Source organism: Hemitrygon akajei, chromosome 17, assembly GCF_048418815.1.
Source record: "Hemitrygon akajei chromosome 17, sHemAka1.3, whole genome shotgun sequence".
NCBI classification, from domain to species: Eukaryota; Metazoa; Chordata; class Chondrichthyes; order Myliobatiformes; family Dasyatidae; genus Hemitrygon; species Hemitrygon akajei.
Window position 1 is genome coordinate 20,122,948 of NC_133140.1, and position 20,655 is coordinate 20,143,602.

General features: G+C 40.3%; 1 protein-coding gene across 3 annotated transcripts in view; it reads right to left on the reverse strand.

Annotated features, from left to right (window-relative positions):
• Positions 1 to 2,276: 2,276 nt before the first annotated feature.
• cbfb (core-binding factor subunit beta) overlaps positions 2,277 to 20,655 on the reverse strand; it is a 113,908-nt gene continuing 95,529 nt past the window's right edge. For all 3 annotated transcript variants that reach the window (XM_073069769.1, XM_073069768.1, XM_073069767.1), the window contains one exon: positions 2,277 to 3,629. In XM_073069769.1, coding sequence (XP_072925870.1) covers positions 3,564 to 3,629 — 66 coding nt within the window. In that variant the 3' untranslated portion in view covers positions 2,277 to 3,563. The remainder of the gene's footprint in view (positions 3,630 to 20,655) is intronic.

Below are 20,655 nucleotides of genomic sequence, written 5' to 3' on the forward strand. Positions count from 1 at the left end.
TCTGGTCTTGGACAGACAACTTCCATACCAGGTTGTGATGCACCCTAGAAGAATGCTTTCTACAGTGCACCTATAAAAATTAGTGAGGGTTTTAGGGGACAGGCCAAATTTCTTCAGCTTTCTCAGGAAGTAAAGGCGCTTGTGGGCCTTCTTGGCAGTGGACTCTGCTTGGTTAGACCAAGTCAGGCCATTTGTGATATTCACCCCGAGGAACTTAAAGCTTTTGACCCGTTCCACCTGCGCACCACCGATGTAGATGTGGTCCACTACTCCTTCTGAAGTCAACAACCAATTCCTTCATCTTGCTGACATTGAGGGATAGGTTATTGTCTTCGCACCATGCCACCAAGTTCTTAATTTCCTCTCTGTACTCAGACTCAACATTACCCAAGATACGGCCTACAATTGTGGTATCATCAGCAAACTTATATATTGAGTATATATATATATATATATATATATATATATATTTATTATATATATGTAGAAGGAGATGAGTTATACAGCTCTCATTACATGCAAATGCAGGTCAAAGAGTGATAATGCATAGTTAATAATTTATCTCCTTCTACCTTAGGCCACAAACTTATCAATCACCCCTAATGAGTTACTAACTTCAAACTTTCTGCATAATCACTCAAAGAGTTCAACTGCATGTGCATGTAACAAGAGCTATATAACTCATCTCCTTCTAACATAGGCCACAAACTTATCAATCACTCCTGCTGTGGACACTTTCTGGAGGTCCAAGATCTGTATGCTCCACGACTGCTGGACTAAGTGTGTAAATGTATGTTGAAATATAAATGTGCTAGATTTTCTAAAATTGACTCCTTCTGCCTTAGGGCATGAACTTATCAATCACCCCTCATACATCAAACAATAATCTGATTTTTTGATTACAATCTCTTTATGCTTTGCAAGGTTCATTATAGCCTAAATATCTTTCTTTTTCTGTTGAAACCTGGTCTCTTTGTGGATTGGTAAGTATGGCTTAGTTTAGTAATTCTCTTAGGTATCACAAAAGGCTTTATTATATTGTTACCAGCCTTGTTCTATTAACTACACAATTTCCTTAATATTCTTCAGCACTTACTTCTACTTCTCATTTTCTCTGATTATACTGATTCAGTGTTTAATAGTTATTCTTATGGTCCAATATTCCTTAAGTCATTTAAAAAAAAAATCTTAATTTTGCCTGCCCTGATAAATTTCTGTAACTTGTTCATACAAGATATATTGATTTCTTTCAATTTTAATTCCACAATTGTTTTGCTGGATGGCCATCTCAAGATTAGCTTTTCCTTTTGTATACCTCCTACAGCAAACATTGTGGCTTTTATGAAAAGCCTCAGACCTGACATATGAATTCTTTCTTTTCACAGATCCTATTTGAGCCTCTAAGTGTTTCCAGTATATTTTTATTTCAGATTTTCAGCATTTACAGAATTTTAATTTCATGGGTTTCAACCCTGTTGCATCTTAGTTAACTTACCTTTGTTAAGTTAACCTACTTCTGTTTCAATTTACAGATATTTGTAACAGATTAATATCTTGAGGCCCTATTATTGATAGTTACTCAATTTTTTGCTTTAGAAATTAGTTAATGCTCTAATTGGGAAGTATCACCACAACTCTTTCAATTCATGTTTCCTCCACTATTTCCCTCAGACATTGATCAGTAAAGCTTGCTTTTCTTTTGGTTGCACTTTGACTAATAAAAGAAACATCTTTTCCTGCACATTAAAAATGTGGCAGCCTGGCATAGTGGTGGAGTAATTAGCTCTCCTGAATCATAGATCCAGAGATTGATCTTAACTTTGGGTGCTGTACATGGTTTGCATTTTCTTCCTGTGACGATGGAATTTTCATCAGGCGTTCTCCTTCCAAAGGTCAGTTGCTTGGTCAATGTAAGTTACTACTTATTGTGGTATGAATCAAAAGGGAGTTGATGGGTGAATGAGAAGAGTAAATTATGGAATACAGGGAAATAAATAGATTGAGTATGGGACAGATGAGATCACATTGTTGGAAGCTGGCATGGAGCCAATGGACCAAGTGGTCGCCTCCTGATATATTGAGTTAAGTTTATACTTAAATTATAATCTCTTTAGCAGGATCGGAGCATTGTCCAAATACTTCTTTTTAATTTGTACTGGTAATACCATTCTGATGTCAACCTTTTGACATCAAAAATCTGTGACAATGATGAATTCTAAGAGTTTTTCTCATGTTAGACTTCCAAATGTTTTAAAAATTAAGACAAAGCAGACAAGTTTGACTTTTCAGATTTATTAATAAAGTAATTTAAAAGGAAATGTTTCAGATTGACAAAGTAGCAAAAGCTAGCTCAGTAATTCAAAGCAACTCCTGAGGGAGAAACAATGCAATTCGATGCAATTCTTTCTACTTAAATATAGACTGGAAAAACTTATTAAATTGCATCAATAACTTAACACCAGTAACAAAGGTTTGAACTGTTTGGTCTAATTAGCAGAAAGCAGATATCCCAATCCTAATGCCAGCATTAAGATATTATTAAGCAATGCAAAGCAGAAAATAGCCACCAAAGCCACTAGCATCAATTCTCCAAATACATGATATACCAGGGAACTTCAGAAATCTTTTGGTCACTTTTCATGTGTCCAGCACATGATGTCTATGTGCACTGCTTTACATTTTTTCCAATCCAATTTATTCCCCATATTCAGGGTTATATATTTAACTTCGTAACAATAGAATAAAAAACTGTGTGAGATGTGACCTATAAACAAAAAGTAATTGGATTTGGAACAAAAATGCACATATTTATTTTAAACTAAACCTGGGTAGAAATTAAAATTAATATTTGATAGATTTGGATTAAGGCCTGAATTTTAATTCAGAAAATGGAAAGGACAAGCAGAATTGAATGTTCTTTACCTTGGAGAGTCTTCTGCTCTCCAACATACTGCAATAACCTTACTCTCAACAATTATTTTACAATTGTGGAAAAAAATTACTTCCTTATGTGGCTATCTCTTTACATGATACAAAAATCACAGCTAAAAAATTGCAGACAAGCAAATAATGCATTCCCTGTGCATTAGAAAAGCAAAGGCAAACAGATTTTGAATTTTTACACACTTGAGACACAGAATGTACTACAGAAAAAGCAGAACTAAATTTCTGATTTCCTGCCATTTAAACCTTAATTCAACATACTTTGACCTAATTTCTGATAGATTTTCTGTATTTTTTGGTTAAAAAACCAGGCTGAGAGAAGACAAATAATACCATAAAAGGGCTAAAAATTCAAATGAAAAGAAACATAGCCTTGCATAGAAAACAAGATTGCTGCTGGTTACATGCTTAAAACAGGAAATGCAGGTACTGTAAATGGACATAGTGCAATCCCTGGCAGTTTGTGCTGAATGAGACATCCAAAGGCTTGGAGCTGTTGGGGGCTGGATTTAAAAAAAATCTTGTTCAGACCATAGCATCTTCATTTCCTCAAACATCAGTTCACCAGAAAGCTGCTTGATCCCACAAAAAGGTTTATGATGAAGCTGCTCCAAGAACATTTAACGTAGTTTGAGCTCATCTCCGCTCCCCAGATTGGTGCCGGGACTGGGGTCCTGTCTGCGTGGCTGCACAAGAGAAAATAAATGCAGGTCAAAAAGTGAGACAAATAACTAAATAATGTGGAGAAAAATTGTAATGAAAATGCTTGAAATCAATTGTTATAGTCATACAGGACAGAAACAAGCCCTTCAGCCTAACAGGTCTATGCCAACCAAGACACCTTATTCAAGCTAGCCCTATCTGCCAGCATTTGGCCTATATACTTCTAAACTTCTCTAATCCATGTGGCTGTCTAACTGTCTTTTAAAAGTTGTTGTACCTTCTCAACCACTTCCTATAGCAGCTGATTTCACATGGGTGTTATCTTTAGTGTAAAAATGTTGTCCCTTAAACTCCTCTTAAATATTCCTCTCATACTTTTAACTGATGCCTTCTAAATCTTAATGCCCCAACTTTGGTGGAAAAGACTGATTGTATTCACCCTACCTATGCTCCTTATCATTTTACACACCTCTATAAGATCACCTCTCAATCTCCTGTGCTCTAAGGAATAAAGTTCTAAACTGTCCAATCTCTCCCTATAACTCACCACCCTACTTAACTGTGATGGGTCCCTCAACATCAGCTCCATAGCAAAGAAAGCCCAGCAGCGTCTCCACTTTCTGCGAAGGCCGAGGAAAGTCCATCTCCCACCCCCCCATCCTCATCACATTCTACAGGGGTTGTATTGAGAGCATCCTAAGCAGCTGCATCACTGCCTGGTTTGGAAATTGCACCATCTCAGATCGCAAGACGCTGCAGCGGATAGTGAGGTCAGCTGAGAAGATCATCGAGGTCTCTCTTCCCGCCATCACGGACATTTACACTACATGCTGCATCCGCAAAGGAAACAGCATTATGAAGGACCCCATGCACCCCTCATACAATCTCTTCTCCCTCCTGCCGTCTGGGAAAAGGCTACGAAGCATTTGGGCTCTCACGACCAGACTATGTAACAGTTTCTTCCCCCAAGCTATCAGACTCCTCAATACCCGAAGCCTGGACTGACATCTTGCCCTATTGTCCTGTTTATTATTTATTGTAATGCCTGCACTGTTTTTGTGCACTTTATGCAGTCCTGGGTAGGTCTGTAGTCTAGTGTAGCTTTCTCTGTGGTTTTTTTTTTACGTAGTTCAGTCTAGTTTTTGTACTGTGTCATGTAACACCATCCTGAAAAACATTGTCTCATTTTTACTATGTACTGTACCAGCAGTTATGGTCGAAATGACAATAAAAGTGACTTGACTTGATTCCACTTATACTCCAAGGTGTCTCTGTGCTACAACAGTCCCTAGGGCCCTGTTGTCCACTGTGAAAGTCCTACCTGGATTTGCCTTTCCAAAAAACATCTAGCACTTATACAATTAAACTCCATTCCCCGGCCCACTTGTTCAGTTGATTAAGATCCTCCTGCATTTTTGGTAACATTCATCATTGTCCACTTTAACCACCTATTTTAGTGTCACATGTAAACTTAGCAATCATGCCTTATATTTGATTATACATTCTTATTTTAATTGTTGATATTGATCGCAAAAAGACAATGGGCCTAGCACTCACCCCTGAGGTATACCACTAATCACAGGCTTCCAGTCTCAAAGAAAGAAACATGCCATCATAGAGTAATACAGCAGTACAGCTCAAACACTTGTTGGCTCATCTAGTCCCTGTTAAACTTTAATTTTGACTAGTCCATTCAATATGCACCTGGATCACAGCTCTCCATACTCCTTCCATCCATGTACTTAACTAAATTCTCTTAAATGTTGAAGATGGACCTACATCCACAACTGCAGCTGATAGCTTGCTCTACACTGTCACCTCCCTCTGAGTGAAGGAGTTACTCCTCATGTTTCTCTTAAACATTTCACCTTTCGAGCTTAACCCATGATCTCTAATTCTAGTCTCACCTAACCTCAGTGAAAAAAAATGCCTGTTTGCACTTACCCCATCAAAAACACTCAAATTTATGTACCTCCATCACATCTCCCCCCACTCCAGGGACAAAAGTCACAACTATTCAACTATCCCTATAACGCAGATCTTCAAGCTCCAGCAACATCCTTGTACATTTTCTCCGTACTCTTTCAATTTTATTGATACCTTTTCCATAGGTAGGTGGCCAAAACTATGGACAACGCTCCAAATGTCTTATACAACTTCAACATAATATCCCAGCTCCTGTACTCAATACTTTATGAAGGCCAATGTACCAAAAGCTCTCTTAACAACCCAATCTACCAGTGACACCACTTACAGGAAATTGTAGATCTGTATTCATATGGTCTACACACCTCAGTGCCCTACTGCTCACTGTTCAAATTCCTATTTGTACTCACAAAGTGCAAACTTTTCTGAATTAAAATCCATCTGCCATTTTTCTGACTGGTCCAGATCCCACTGCAAGTTTTGATAGCCTTCCTCACTGCTCACTATGCCCCCAATCTTGGCATCATCTACAAATTAGCTTTTCCAGTATACCACATTATCATCCAGATCAATAATATAGATAACAAATCCAGCACTGATCCCTATGGCACACCACTAGTCACAGGCCTCCAGTCAGAGACAACCATCTACTGCCACTCTCTGCAATCTCTCCACAAATTTGTTCCTCTAACTCAGACTGAAAATTGAGTGGTCCATTAATGAGGTCATCCTCAGTTCCACCCATTTCACCTCAGACCTCACTAATGGCTACAATGTCATAATTCCACATGTTGATCTGATCCATGCTCTAAATTCTCTAAATTAATCCACCTTACCCACAATACTCCTTACATTGAAATAGACACCACTCCATATTATTCCCACCATGCTTAATGTTTCAATAGCTGTCTTTGTACGTAGGCTTATCAACGTCTTTCCCCAAAATCACTTTACGATCTGCTTTGGCAGTGAGGCATCCATTCCCTGCAACTCTAGTTTAACACCACAGCCCCCACCCCATGCAGCACTGGCAAACCTTCCCACAAGGGTATTAGTTCCCCTTCAAGTTCAGGTGCAAACCATCATTCTTGTACAGGTAGCATCTTCCCTGGAAGAGACCACAATGATCTAAAAGTCTGAAGCCCTACCACTTGCACCATGTCCTTAGCCACATGTTAAACTGTATGATCTTCCTATTTCTGCCTCACACAGCATGGTTAGCTCTCCTGAGATCACAATCCTTGAGATCCTGTCCTTCAACTTAGTACATGACCCCCTGAACTCACTTCACAAGACCTCATTATCCTTCCTACATCCGTCACTGGACCCAACATAGACGATGATCCCTGGCTGCTCACCCTCCCACTTAAGAATGTTATGGACTCTAACTGAGATGTCCCTGACCCTGACACTGGAGAGGAAACATACCATCTATAATCTTGTTCTTGTCCTCAGAACTTCCTGTATGTTCCCCTAACTAATGAATCCTCTCATTCATCTCTTCTCCCCCCCCCTTCCTTTATGAATAAGTCAGACCCAGTGCTGGGGACCTGACAGCTGTGCCTTTCATCTACTAGAGCATTCCTAGCCAGCAACAGTACCCAAAGCCATATACTTGTTATTGATGGGAATAACCACAGGGGTACCCCACACTGGTTGCCAATCCCCCTTCTCCCACCTGTATCCTGCACTCAGCTTCCCAAAATCATCCAGCTCAAGCTCAGTTCCCTAACATTGGTCTGCAAGAAGCTGCAGCTGGATGCATTTCTTGCAGGTGCAATCACCAGGAACAATGAAGATCTCTCCCTGCCTTCCCACATCCTGCAAGAGGAGCATTCCACTATCCTGCCTGGCATTCCCACTGCTCTAACTGTGCAACAAAAAAAATATCAAGGAAAAAAGCAAGCTGCCTGAAAAATCTATCTTGAACAACCACTTCTCCTTGCCAAAGCCTCTGAGACAACATGTCAAGCTCCCCACTAACACCGGCCAACTCCAACAATGCTTAAGTATAACTTTTTATTAAGTTTTGCCAAGAGTCTGATTAACCTATAACCTGTGGTGTACAGAATGACTGGCAGCATTTGCTTTTCCAAATCTTGCTCCCACTACACAAAATCTATCAGACCACAGGATATAGGAGAAGAATTAGGCCATTTGGCATATCGAGTCTGCTCTGCCATTTCATCATGGCTGATCCAATTTTCCTCTCAGCCCCAATTTTTTGCCTTCTCCCCATATTCCTTCATGTCCTGGCCAATCAAGAATTTATCAACCTCTGCCTTAAATATACATAAAGACTTGGCCTCCACTGCTGCCTGTGGCAAAGATTCACCACTCTCTGGCTAAAGAAATTCCTCCTCATCTTCCTTCTAAAAGGATATCCCTCTATTATAAGGCTATGTCCCCTGGTCTAAGACTCACCACCACAGGAAACATCCTCTCCACATCTATTCTATCAAGGCCTTACACCATTCGATAGATTTCAAGGAGGTCATCACTCACTCTGAATTCTAGTCAATACAAGCTTACATCAAATGTTCTTCATATGACAAGCCATTCAATCCTGGAATCATTTTTGTGAATCTCCTTTAAACCCTCTCTAGCTTCAGCACATCCTTTCTAAGGGGTGCAAAACTGCTCAATACTCCAAGTGAGGCCTCACTAGTGCTTTATAAAGATTTAACATTACATCCTTGTTTTTTTTATATGCTACTCCTGTTGAAATGAATGCTATAACTGCATTTGCCTCCTGACCACAGACCCAACCTGCAAATTAATTTCTAGGAATCTTGCACAAGGATTCCCAAGTCCCTTTGTGCCTCAGTGTTTTTTTTTGCATTTTCTCTCCATTGAAAAAAGTGAACTCTTTATTTTCTTTTACCAAAGTGCATGACCATATACTTCCTGACACTGTATTCCATCTGCTATTTCTTTGCCCATTCTCCTAATCTATCTATCCTTCTGTAGCCTCTCTACTTCTTTAAAACTACCTGCCCCTCCAGCTATCTTCATTTCGTCTGCAAACTTTGCAACAAAGCCATCAATTCCATTACCTAAATCATTGACATATAACACAAAAATAATTGGTCCCAACTCAGACCCTTGTAGAACACCACTAGTAACAGGCAGCCAACCAGAAATGGCTCCCTTAATTTTCACTCTTTGCCACCTGCCAATCAACCACTGTTTTATCCATGCCAGTATCTTTCCTGTAATACCACGGGCTCATAGCTTGTTAAGCAGCCTCGTGTGGCACTTTATTGAAGGCCTCCTGAAAACCCAAGTTCACAACATCAACACAACATTCTCCTTTGTCTATCCCGATTTTATTTCTTCAAAGAATTCCAATGTATTTTTCAGGCAATATTTTCCCGTGAGGAAACCATGCTGACTATAGCCTATTTAATCATGTTCCTCTAAGTACTCCGAGACCTCATCATTAATAAGCGACTCCAACATCCAGACTAACTGGCCAATAGTTTCCTTTTTTTCTGCCTTTCTCCCTTCTTGATGAGTGATATTTGCAATTTTCCAGTATTCTGGAACCATTTCAACATCTAGTAATTCTTGAAAGATCATTACTAATGCCTTCACAAATTCTTCAGCCACCTTTTCAGAACACCATCTAGTCCAGGTGACTTATCCACCTTCAGACCATTCAGTTTCCCAGGAACCTTCTCTCTAGAAAACGTAACTTCACATACTTCATGACACCTGGAACTTTCACCATACAGCTAGTGTCTTCCACAGTGAGACTGATTATCAGTTTGTCCGCCATTTTCTTGTCCCCCATTAGCTCTCCAGTATCGTTTTCCAGCGGTCCTATATCCACGCTCATCTCTCTTTTACACTTTATATGTCTGAAGAAACTTTTGGTATTCTCTTTAATATTATTGGTTAGCATAATTTTGTATTACACCTTTACCCTCTTAATGACTATTTGAATTGCCTTCTATTGGTTTATTTTAAAAGCTCCCCAAACCTCTAACTTCTCACTAATTTTTGCTCTATTATACGGCTTCTTTTTGTCTTTTATGTTGGCTTTGACTTGTCCTGTTAGCCACAGTTGTATCATCTTGCCTTTAGAATAGTTCTTCCTCCTTGGGACGTATATAATCTGTGCCTTCCGAATTGCTATCAGAAATTCCAGCCATTGCTGCTGTCATTATCCCTGCCCATGTTCCTTTCTAATCAATTCTGGCCAATTCCTCTCTCATAACTCTAACTCCATTTACTCAACTGTAATATTGATACATCTGACTAGCTTCTCGATTTTCAGGGTGAATTTGATCATATTACGATCACTTGCCCGCAAGGATTCTTTTATATTAAGCTCTTAAATCAGTTCTGGTTCATTGCACAACACCCAATCCAGAATAGCTGATCCCCTGGTGGGCACAACCATGAACTGCTCTAAAAAGCCATCTCATAGGCATTCTAGAAATACACCCTCTTGGAATCCAGCACCAACCTGGTTTTCTCAATCTAGCTGCATATTGGAAATCCCCATAACTATTGGAACATTGCTCTTTTGGCATGCATTTTTTAATCTCCCATTGCAATTTGTAGACCACATCCTTACTATTGTTTGGGGGTCTATATACAGCTCCAATCAGGGTCTTTTTACCCTTGGAGTTCTTAAGCTCAACCCACATAGATTAAATACCTTCCGACCCTATGTCAACTCTTTCTAAAGATTTGATTTCATTTTTTTACCAACAGAGCAATGTTGTCCCCTCTGCCTTCCCACCTGTCCTTTTGATACAATATGTATCCATGGGCATTAAGCTTCCAGCTATAATCTTCTTTCAGCCATGATTTCATGATGCCTACTGCATCATACATGCCAATCTGTAGATGTGCTACAAGTTCATCTACCTTATTCCGTAAACAGCGCACATTCAAATATAACAACTTCAGTCCTTTATTCACCCTTTTTGATTTTGTCTACCTTTTACATTGCAACTCATCCTGTTGACTGCAATTTTATACGATCAACAACCTGTCCTCACTACACATTGCCTGTTTGTAAACCAGCTACCTTATCTTCAGCACTATCATTCGCCTTTGCTACGATACTTCTTACATTGAAATATATGCTACAGCTGGATGAATTTCTCATAGTTGTAATCGTCAGGAATGCTGGAGGTCTCTCTGCCTTCCCACATCCCGCAAGAGGAGCATTCCACTATATTGCCTGGCATCTCACCTATCCTAACTGAGCATATATAAAGAAGGGAAGGAAAAAAAAACCAACCTGGAGTTTTTTTCCTTTTGCTTTCTCGAAATGGAGTCTCTCTTTGAAGAAGCCTCAAAAAGCTAATGAGACTCAATCACGAACATGAATTGGACGCTGCCGTGACCTGCTTGCTGCTGTCTTTTTCTACTCTGGCAGTGGACCAGATTGAAATCCCCTCCTCTCATCTTCCAACATCCAGACTGGTTGTACCACCAAACCAATTGGTCAGCTGCCCTCAGATTCCACGACATCTAGCTTTCCAGTTTGGCCTGCTATGTGGAATCTTAACAAAGGTCTTACTGAAGTCCAAAGAACAATACAATACAGCACAGTACAGACCATTTGGCCCACAATGTTGTGCTGACCCTTAAACCCTGCCTCCCATAAAACCCTCCGCCTTAAATTCCTCCATATACCTGTCTAGTAGTCTCTTAAAGTCCACATAAAGCACATCTACTGCCTTGCCCTCATCAACTTTCTTAGTCACCTAAAATAAAACCAAAAAATGCAATCAACTCTAAGACACAATCCCTCACGCACAAGACCAAGGTGATTACCCTAATTAATCTCCTTCTGTCCAGATGGATATACATTGTATCCCTCAGAATCTTCACCAGTAAATTCACAGATGTTGGGAGTCACTGGCCTGTAGATCCAAGGATTTTATTTGCTACCCATTTTATACATAGGCACAACATTCACGACCTTCTAGTCTACCAGATGTCAGCTGGGCCTCCTGCCGTTTCTTCTTTAGCCTCCTATAATGTACCTGAATAAACTTGGCAAGGCCTTGATGATCTGAAACACTTCATAGCTTAATTATTTAATGCTTCTTTAAAGCATCCTGATGGCACCCGTCCCAGTCAATTACCAATAAGAAAGGAATGGACGATATTTCAAAGTCATATTATTGGCTCTTACCATTGCTACGGTCTTTTTAATAGCCAAAGTTGCAAAATCATTCACCCTCACGCACTAGGGTCTAAATTGTGTCTGCAGTTATTTAATATTTTAATTATTTTCTATATTTTTTCTCACCTGCCAAGCTATTTCATTCTATGTCATTCTTCCTTTGTTTCAATACATGATTCCTGTTAAAATACACTGTTTTACTTTATCAAAATCCCCGACCCATAATGCTAATTTTGACATCAACACTCACAAATTCAGCAGACTCCGGGAAAATTTTCCAAATGAAGAACAAGGGAAGAAAAACTATTGGATAGGGTATGCAAAGATCTGTTCACTGCAGTAAGAACTCAGAGTCAACATCTAATGGCAGAAGTAACATTTCAAATACATGTTCTTAAAGGACAAAAAACAATTAGCACAGTCGACGTTTCAGGCGGAGACCCTTTGGCAGCATAGGAGAAAAAAAGCTGAGGAGTAGATTTAAAAGGTGGGGGGAAGGGAGTGAGAAAAACAAAGTGATAGGTGAAACCGGGAGGTGGAAGGATGAAGTAAAGAGCTGGGAAATTGATTGGTGAAAGAGTTACAGGGCTGGAAAAGGGTGAGTCTGAAAGAAGAGGACAGAAGGCCATGTAAGGAAAAAAAAGGGGGCGGGGGGAATTCAAGAAATTAATTATCCTACAATCAGGTTGGAGGCTACCCAGACGTAATACAAGGTGTTGTTCCTCCAACCTCAGCACGACAGCAGAGGAAGCCATGGACAGGCATATTGATATGGGAATAGGAGGTAGAATTAAAATAGGTGGCCACTGAGAGATCTCACATTTTCTGGTGGATGGAGCACAGGTGCTTGGCGAAGCGGGCTCCCAATCTGCATCAGGCTTCACCGGACACAGTATACGACCCCAACAGATTCACAGGTGAAGTGTCGCCTCACCTGGAAGGACTCTTTTGGGGTTCTGAATGGTAGTGAGGGAGGAGGTGTAGCACTTGTTCTGTTTGCAAGGAGCCAGAAGGAAACTGGGGGGGGGGGGGGGGGGGGGGGAGGACAAATGGACAAGGGAGTTGAGGGTAGCATTGATGGTGGAGGAAGGGAAGCCCCTGTCTTTGAAGGAGGACATCTCCGTCGTTCTGGAAATCCCTCCATTAAGCACATCCTCCCCTCCCCCCTCCACTTTCTGCTTTCCACAGGGATGCCTTGTCCATTCGTCCTTCCCCACCGATCTCCCTCCTGGCATTTATCCTTGCAAACAGAACAAGTGCTACATCTGCCCCTACACCTCCTCCCTCACTACCATTTAGAGCCCCAAAGAGTCCTTCCAGGTGAGGCAACACTTCACCCGTGAGTCTGTTGGGGTCATATACTGTGTCTGGTGCTCCCAGTGTAGCCTCTGGTATATTGGTGAGCCCCGACATAAATTGGGAGTCCGTTTTGCTGAGCACCTACATTCTGTCCACCAGAAAAAGTGGGATCTCCCAGTGGCCACCCATTTTAATATGTCTATATGGCCTCCTCCACTGTTATGAGGCCACACTCAGGTTAGAGGAACAACACCCTATATTCTGTCTGGATGGCCTCCAACCTGATGGCACGAACATCGATTCCTCAAACTTCCGGTAGTGCAACCTCCCCGCCCCCAGCTTCACCATTCCTCATCCCCATTTCCCTCTCCCACCGTATCCCCTTGCCCGCCCATCGCCTCCCTCTGGCGCTCTTCCCTCTTCTTTCTTCAATGGCCTCCTGTCCTCTTCAGACCCTCCCCTTCTCCAACCCTGTATCTCTTTTGCCAATCAACTTCCCAATCTTTACTTCATCCCATTCCCTTCAGCTTTCACCTATCACCTTGTGTTTCTTTCCCTCCTCCCCCACCTTTTAAATAGACGCTGCTGGTGTGTGTGTGTGTGGGATTTCCAGCACCTGCAGATTTTTCTCTTTTTGAGCTCAAGTTATGATGTGTTGTCTTCATCATTTACTGTCTTCAAGTGCATGTGACTGACACTAGTTTGTTGTTGAGCATTTTCATCTCCTGTACAAATTAAGTGGCTTTCTTTTTGCTAAAAGTGCCACTTTACTTCAAGACATTGCTACTTTTCATGTTATACTTCTGTTACAGTGAATTTTTAATGTTTTCTACAAAATTCACAAGAGTCAAAGCTCGTTTTTTTTAGCACCATCCAGAGCTTTCTTCAGGAACTGCATTTCAGTCCACAAATCTGCTCTGCAGAGAACTTAGTATCCAGCAACTGTGAAAATGAATCCAGATAGATAATATTTTTGCTATTTTATTGGTAGGTAAACAATCAGAAGCACACCTCAACCTGTAGTACCCATGAAATTCTGAATACAAAACTGTGTCCTGACGAAGGGTCTCGGCCCGAAATGTCAACAGTGCTTCTCCCTATAGATGCTGACTGGCCTGCTGTGTTCCACCAGCATTTTGGTGGTTTGCCATTTGAATTTTTTTTTTTTAAAAGAGTTTCTCAGCAGAGTTTGCTCTGGTTTGACAGCATGATTCAATTCAATTGTTCAAGACCTAAACTAGTCCAAAGGTCTTCACTAACCAGCTCCAGGAAAGACTCCACCAACAAGATCAGTCAAACAAATACAGACCACACAAATGCAAGCAAAACAGTACAAGAGTTTTGGATTCACCCAAATGGTCCCAATCAGGGAAAACAAAACAGGCAGTTTTCATGAACAGTAGGTAGAGAAAAGCCACACTTCCTCCAGTTCTACTCTGTTTGGTTTGTAAATTCAACATATTTAGATAAGTATTCCAATCTTGTAGCTGACATTTCCATCACATTTTTTGCTATCTTCTAGTAATTCAATTATTTTTCCCCTCCTACTTACAAAACTCCTGAGCATAACTTCTATTCAAAAGCCTTGGCCAGCCTCTTTCAACTTGTACCAGTACCCTTTAATTAATCTCTCCTTGTTGCCATATTATTACAATCTTCCCTTTCCAACTTAAAATGTGTTTATCTAATTTTTCCGAGTTTTGAGGAAATGTCTTGCTTTGTCCAGCACAGACACCACCTGACTTGCTGAATTGTTCAGTTTGTTTTCATTTCAAATTTCCAGCATCTGCAGTATTTTGCTTCTGGTTTACCACCAACATTTTCTTAAAGGTAATAACAGCTGATGCTTGAAAAGATTTGAAATTTTACTGACAGTAATGGAGAACAGATGTAAAGATGTACACTTGAAAGAAATTTGTTAATACTTTGCACATTTTCAGTGTCACTAATTAGTTTCATTACAATATATTCTTTACATGTAAAATGCAGAGCTTAGGTGGAAAAGCTTCCTAAATACATAGACAGAAATTACCATAAGACAGGAGCCATTTAGGCCATTTGCTCCATTGATTCTGTTTCACCATTCAATAATGGCTGATTTATTTTCTCAATCAATCCTATTCTCCTGCCTTCTTGCCAAAACCTTTGATGTCTGTAATATAGGGATCTATTTCTTTCAGAGCAATCATTTTAAGCCTCTCCTTTAACGGACTGTGAAATAATTTTGGACTTTCGCATTACTACTTTAAGAACTGTTTTCGCATTACCGCTTTAAGAACTGTTCGAGCTGCCGTATCACAGCTGACTTCCAGTTACGTTAGTCGTTTGTTTACTTGTGGGTTTTTACTGTGTTTAATAAATGTTTTATTTGTTATAAAAAAACCTGCCTCAATTATATTTTCATTGTTGCTGATTTGTAACAGCACCTTCTGGTAAAAGCCCGCGAAACCAACAGCTTCCAGACACACAAAAAAGAATAATATTTCTCCTATTGGATATCTATCCGTTATCTCTAGTTATAACACAAACATTGCTGCTACAGAGAAACCATTACCTCAGCAGTTAACATTACAGAGATGCCCTTACAAGTACAAACCCGAATGTCAGCGAATACACCAACTGCAACGACAGTTACGACTTCACAGGAAGGGAAAAACAGTGAGAGGAAACAATTAATAAAATTATATACAATAAACCATTCAATGACTTTCAATCCTTTACAACTGTTTCCATTGCTGTCTTTACATTTTCACACTTTTCACCACCCACGTGGCTCCCTGTTATTCCATATTTATATACACTTGTTTAGGGGTATACACCCCGTGCCCCCCCACCCCTCAACTCCTGCGGGAAAAGAACCCTAGACTGTGGTCCTTCCCCATTGGGCCCTTGCGGTGGCTGCACCAAGTTTGAGTGCGTCTCTCAGCAAGTACTTCTGCAGCCAAGAATGTGCCAGTCGGCAGCATTCTCCCACGGACATCTCCATGTGCTGGTAGACCATCAAGTTTCGGGCCGACCAAAGAGCGTCTTTGACCGAGTTGATGATCTGCCAGCCGCACCGGATGTTGGTCTCAGTGTGCGTCCCCGGGAACAGCCCGTAGATCAGAGAGTCCTCTGTTACACAGCTGCTGGGGATGAACCTCAACACTGCCCCTTCCATCCTCCTCCACACCTTCTCGGCGAACCCACAGTGTGCAAAGAGGTGGGTCACCGACTCCTCCTCACTGCAGTCCTCCCGTGGGCAGAGGGGTGTGGAGATGACGTTCCGGGCATACGGGAGGGATCAGACTGGGAGGGCCCCTCTCACCGCCAGCCAGGTGAGGTCTTGGTGCCTGTTGGTGAGGTCAGGTGATGAGGCATTTTGCCCGATGAACTGGACAGTCTGCTCAAGGAACCACCCCACTGTGTCCATCACGTCTTTCTCCTGCAGTGTCTGCAGGACCTTACGTGCTGACCACTGCCTGATGGCCCTGTGGTCAAAGGCGTTGACCTGAAAGAACTTCTCTACGAAGGACAGGTATGGCGGCAACGACCAGCTGACGGGGTGTTGCGCGGGAAAGGGGCCAGACCCATCCTTCGTAGCCAGGGCAACAGGTAGAACCTGGGCACATAGTGGTACTTGGTGCCCACATACCTGGGATCCACACACAACCTGATGCAGCCACACACGAAGCTGGCCATCAGGGTGAGGGCGACATTGGGGTCAGTACGCAGAAAGCAGTCATGGAGTCACATGTTCTAACAAAGGGATGCATGAGTAAGAGTGCATGGTACACAGAGAAAGATGCACAACTAACAAAGTTAAGTGAAAATAACATAATGATGGCCTTAGTTGGGAAAAATGACAAATTTGATATTGCTAATGAGGATTGTTAATTGCATATTGAGTAGGTTAAATTGTATTGGATGAGGAATAAAGTATCTATGCTTTATAGCTTAATGGGTGCTAAAACATACAGGCTTTTACACAACTTAGTAACTCCTGAAAAGCCAGCAAGACGACGTTTGACAAAACTATTACCATTTTACAAAATCACTTGAGCCCCAAACCACTGATTATAGCTGAGAGATTTAGATTTTACAAAAGGAACCAGTCAAAGGATGTAAGCATTTCTGAATACGTTGCAGAAATGTGCAAGTTTTCCCAACACTGTGACTTTAGATATGGACTTTCTGATGCATTAAGGACAGGCTTGTATGTGGCATGCATAGTCAAAGCACTCAAAAGAGGCTACTGTCAGAACAGGCACTGATGATTGCAATATCGCTAGAGACTATGCAGCAGAACTATAGAAAAAGAGTTTAGAATGTAAAACACACAAAACGTCCCTGAATGGCGCAAAAAAAAAGTGTCATCGATAAGGCAAATCCTTCCATGATGCAAATGGCTGTTGGTTCAAAGAAAAAGTTTACAAAAATTGTCATAGACAAGGTCACAGAGAGTGTGCAAGTCAGACAAAAAGCACAACCAAGGAGAAAACCACACAGTGAGAAGTTTCAAACACAAAGCCAAACAAATGCATAAAGTGACTCAATGTGCAACTGAATTAGACAACACAGAGTGGTAAAGGTGAGCTGTTACGCCTAGAACTGAATAGCTGATATCTACTTACAATTTTTCTTGGTGGGCTATAGTTATATGAGAGTAATTGGGTTTTATCTATGTTGATCTTGTATCCTGATAATTAACCATATTGTTCAAAGGATTGCATCAATTTAGGTAAAGAGTATGTTGGCTGCCTTAGATAGATCAAAATGTCATCTGCGTACAGGCCAATTTATGCTCTGTCCCTTTAATAGTAATTCCTCTGATATCTTCATTTTGTCTGATGTATTGAGCTAATGGTTCCAGATATAATGCGAAGAGTAGCGGTGACCACGCACAACCCTGTCTCGTGCCTCTTTCTAGGGTAAAACCATTTGATAAATATCCATTGATTTTAATCCTAGCAGTAGGGTTGTCATATAGTGCCTGTATAGTTTTAATAATTGTGCCATGTAAACCAAATCTATGTAAAACTCTGTAAAGAAAATTCCAATTAGCCAAATTGAATGCCTTTTCAGTGTCCACACTAATCACTATTGCTTCAATTTTTTTCTGTATATGATCCATAATGTGAAGTGTCCTTAGTATATTGTCTTGCATTTGGCGTTGTTGTATAAAACCTGTCTGATCATTATGTATCAGTGTGGATAGAAACTCTTCTAACCATTTGGCCAGGATGGAGATAATGTAGATAATCTATAATCTACATTAACAACAGATATTGGTCTAAATGACCCACATTCCATTTTATCCTTGCCTTCTTTCGGTATAGCTGAGATTATCGCCCTCTTCCAGCTGGGTGGCATTTGCACCTTTTTTAGAGCCCAGTTCAGTGTGGGGAGTAAAACAAGAGTTAACTCATTTTTAAATTCTTTATACCACGCTGGCATATATCCATCTGATCCTGGTGACTTACTTAATTTAAGCCTACTAACTGCAGTTTTTAGTTCAGCTTCAGTTATGTCAGCAGTCATTGTTCTATTTTGTTCTTCGCTTAAAGTGGGTAACTCGAGAGAATTCAAGAAGGTGTCAATTTGGGTTATGCTTCCCCCTGGAACTTTGGAATATAGAGTTTTGTAAAACACTTCAAAAGCTTCTTGAATTTCACTTATTTTTCTTCACTTTTGTTCTTGGATCCCTAATTCTATGAATTGTATTTTCTGCTCCTTTTTTCCAGTTGCCACGCTAGTATTTTCATAGATTTAGATTCACTTTCAGTGTCTGTTTCAGAAACATTTTTTCCTAATTTCTTGTGTAGCCAATCTATTAATTTTTAAAATTTCCTGTTTTATTCTTTTTTTTTTCTTTTTTAAATAATTTTTTAAATTGAATTTTCAAATGGTTACAGAAGGAAAAAAAATTATCAACCCTTCTCCCCTCCCCCTAACATATCCCTGTAGAAAGAGAAAAAAAGTCTTATTTTTTTCTTACATGAAGATATTGCTATACTTTTCCCTCTTAAGACAGCCTTTAGAGTATCCCATAGAATGGGAGATGAAACCTCTCCATTACCATTGAAGTCTAAGTAAAGACCAATTTCCTTTTTAACTTGTTCCTTAAAACAGAGATCATTGAGTAGACTTGAATTTAGTTTCCAAATAGTCTTCTTTGGTTGAAGGTCAAAATCAACAGATAAATATATAGGTGCATGGTCACTTACATCTATTGTCCCAATTCAACAGGTGTTTATTTTGTCTTTATCTTTTCCAAATGTTATGAAATAGTCTATACTTGTATATAAAGAATGGGGGCGGGGGGCAGAATAATGAGTGTAATCCTTTCTGTCGGGGAAAGGGTCCCTCCATATCCTCAAAAAGTGTGTTAACTTTCTTATGTAAGGACTTTGTTTCATAAGTTTTTCTATTGGAAGAGTCTAACTTCGGTTGTAATTGGTAATTTAAGTCTCCACCACATATCAAGAAACCTTCTTTTTCCATTACCATAATATTAGTAATTTTCTGGAAGAAACTAATATCACTTCCTGGGGGGGGGGGGGGGTGCGCATATATTCAATAGAATAACTGAATTTCCGTCTATATTCCCCCTTACCAGAATATATCTGCCCTCCTTATCTCCCATTTCGAATACTTTTTCAAAATTTAGCTTGCTTGAGATAGAATAGCAACTCCTCTCCTATGTCCTGATTTATATGAGGAAAACAAATTAGTGAAGCCCATTCTCTAGTTTTCCATGCTCATTATCACTTAAGTGAGCTGCCTGCAAATATACATGGGCTTGTTCTTTCTTCATTTTTGATAGAATTTTAATAGCCTATTGACATTAAAATAAATGAATTTTATTTTGCCCTTAGCCATGTGTATTTATCTGTCAGTATATCATTGAAATTAGCAGAATAGAACTTAATTGATGAAGTAAGAACCAAGAAACGCAAATGGAAAAAAAGGTAACGTAAGTGCGATTCCAAGGCCGAGATCTCTAGTAGATGACCCTGGGTTGAGCTAGAGGAAACGTCTAGCTGTGAGGGATAGCCTCTCCTACCTGTGAGTTGGGGGCCCCCAGTGCAGTACACATAAAAGTGAAAAAAATCTATGTCCAATACACAGTAAAGACTTCGCTGTGTATTTCTCCCATGTATATATTCTCATTTAGGTGGGGGGAAAAGGAGAGAATGAATGAATAAAAAATAAAATAATTGAGTAATATAAAATCCACATTGTAGTATGTACTTCTTGAGATAAGTATAGCACCGTCTATTTTTGCTTCTGTTTCGCTTATCAACACTTTTGACATTAGTCAGACCTTATGGCTCTTCTGGAGGGGGTTGGGTCTGTCTTCTGAAAACTCAGTCTCTTCGTGATATTCTTCTCTCGCCCTCCTCCCATCCCCTGCTTTCTCGATTCTCTCACTATTTCCTAAGCAGAGCGTGATACCTGCTCAGCCAGGCTTTCCCTTGATTTGATCACGCTGACGGGCAACCCTCTGTCCTTCATGTCTGCAGTCGCCTCTTCCACGGTCTGATACAGCCATGTCCTGTCTTCAATAAAAAACTCGCAGTTTAGCAGGGAACGGAGTCTGGAAGCTAATCTTTCTTTGCTTTAATACTTGCTTTGCTTCAGAATATTCCTTACATTTCTGCAGTTTGGTTTTGTACCAAAGGAATCTG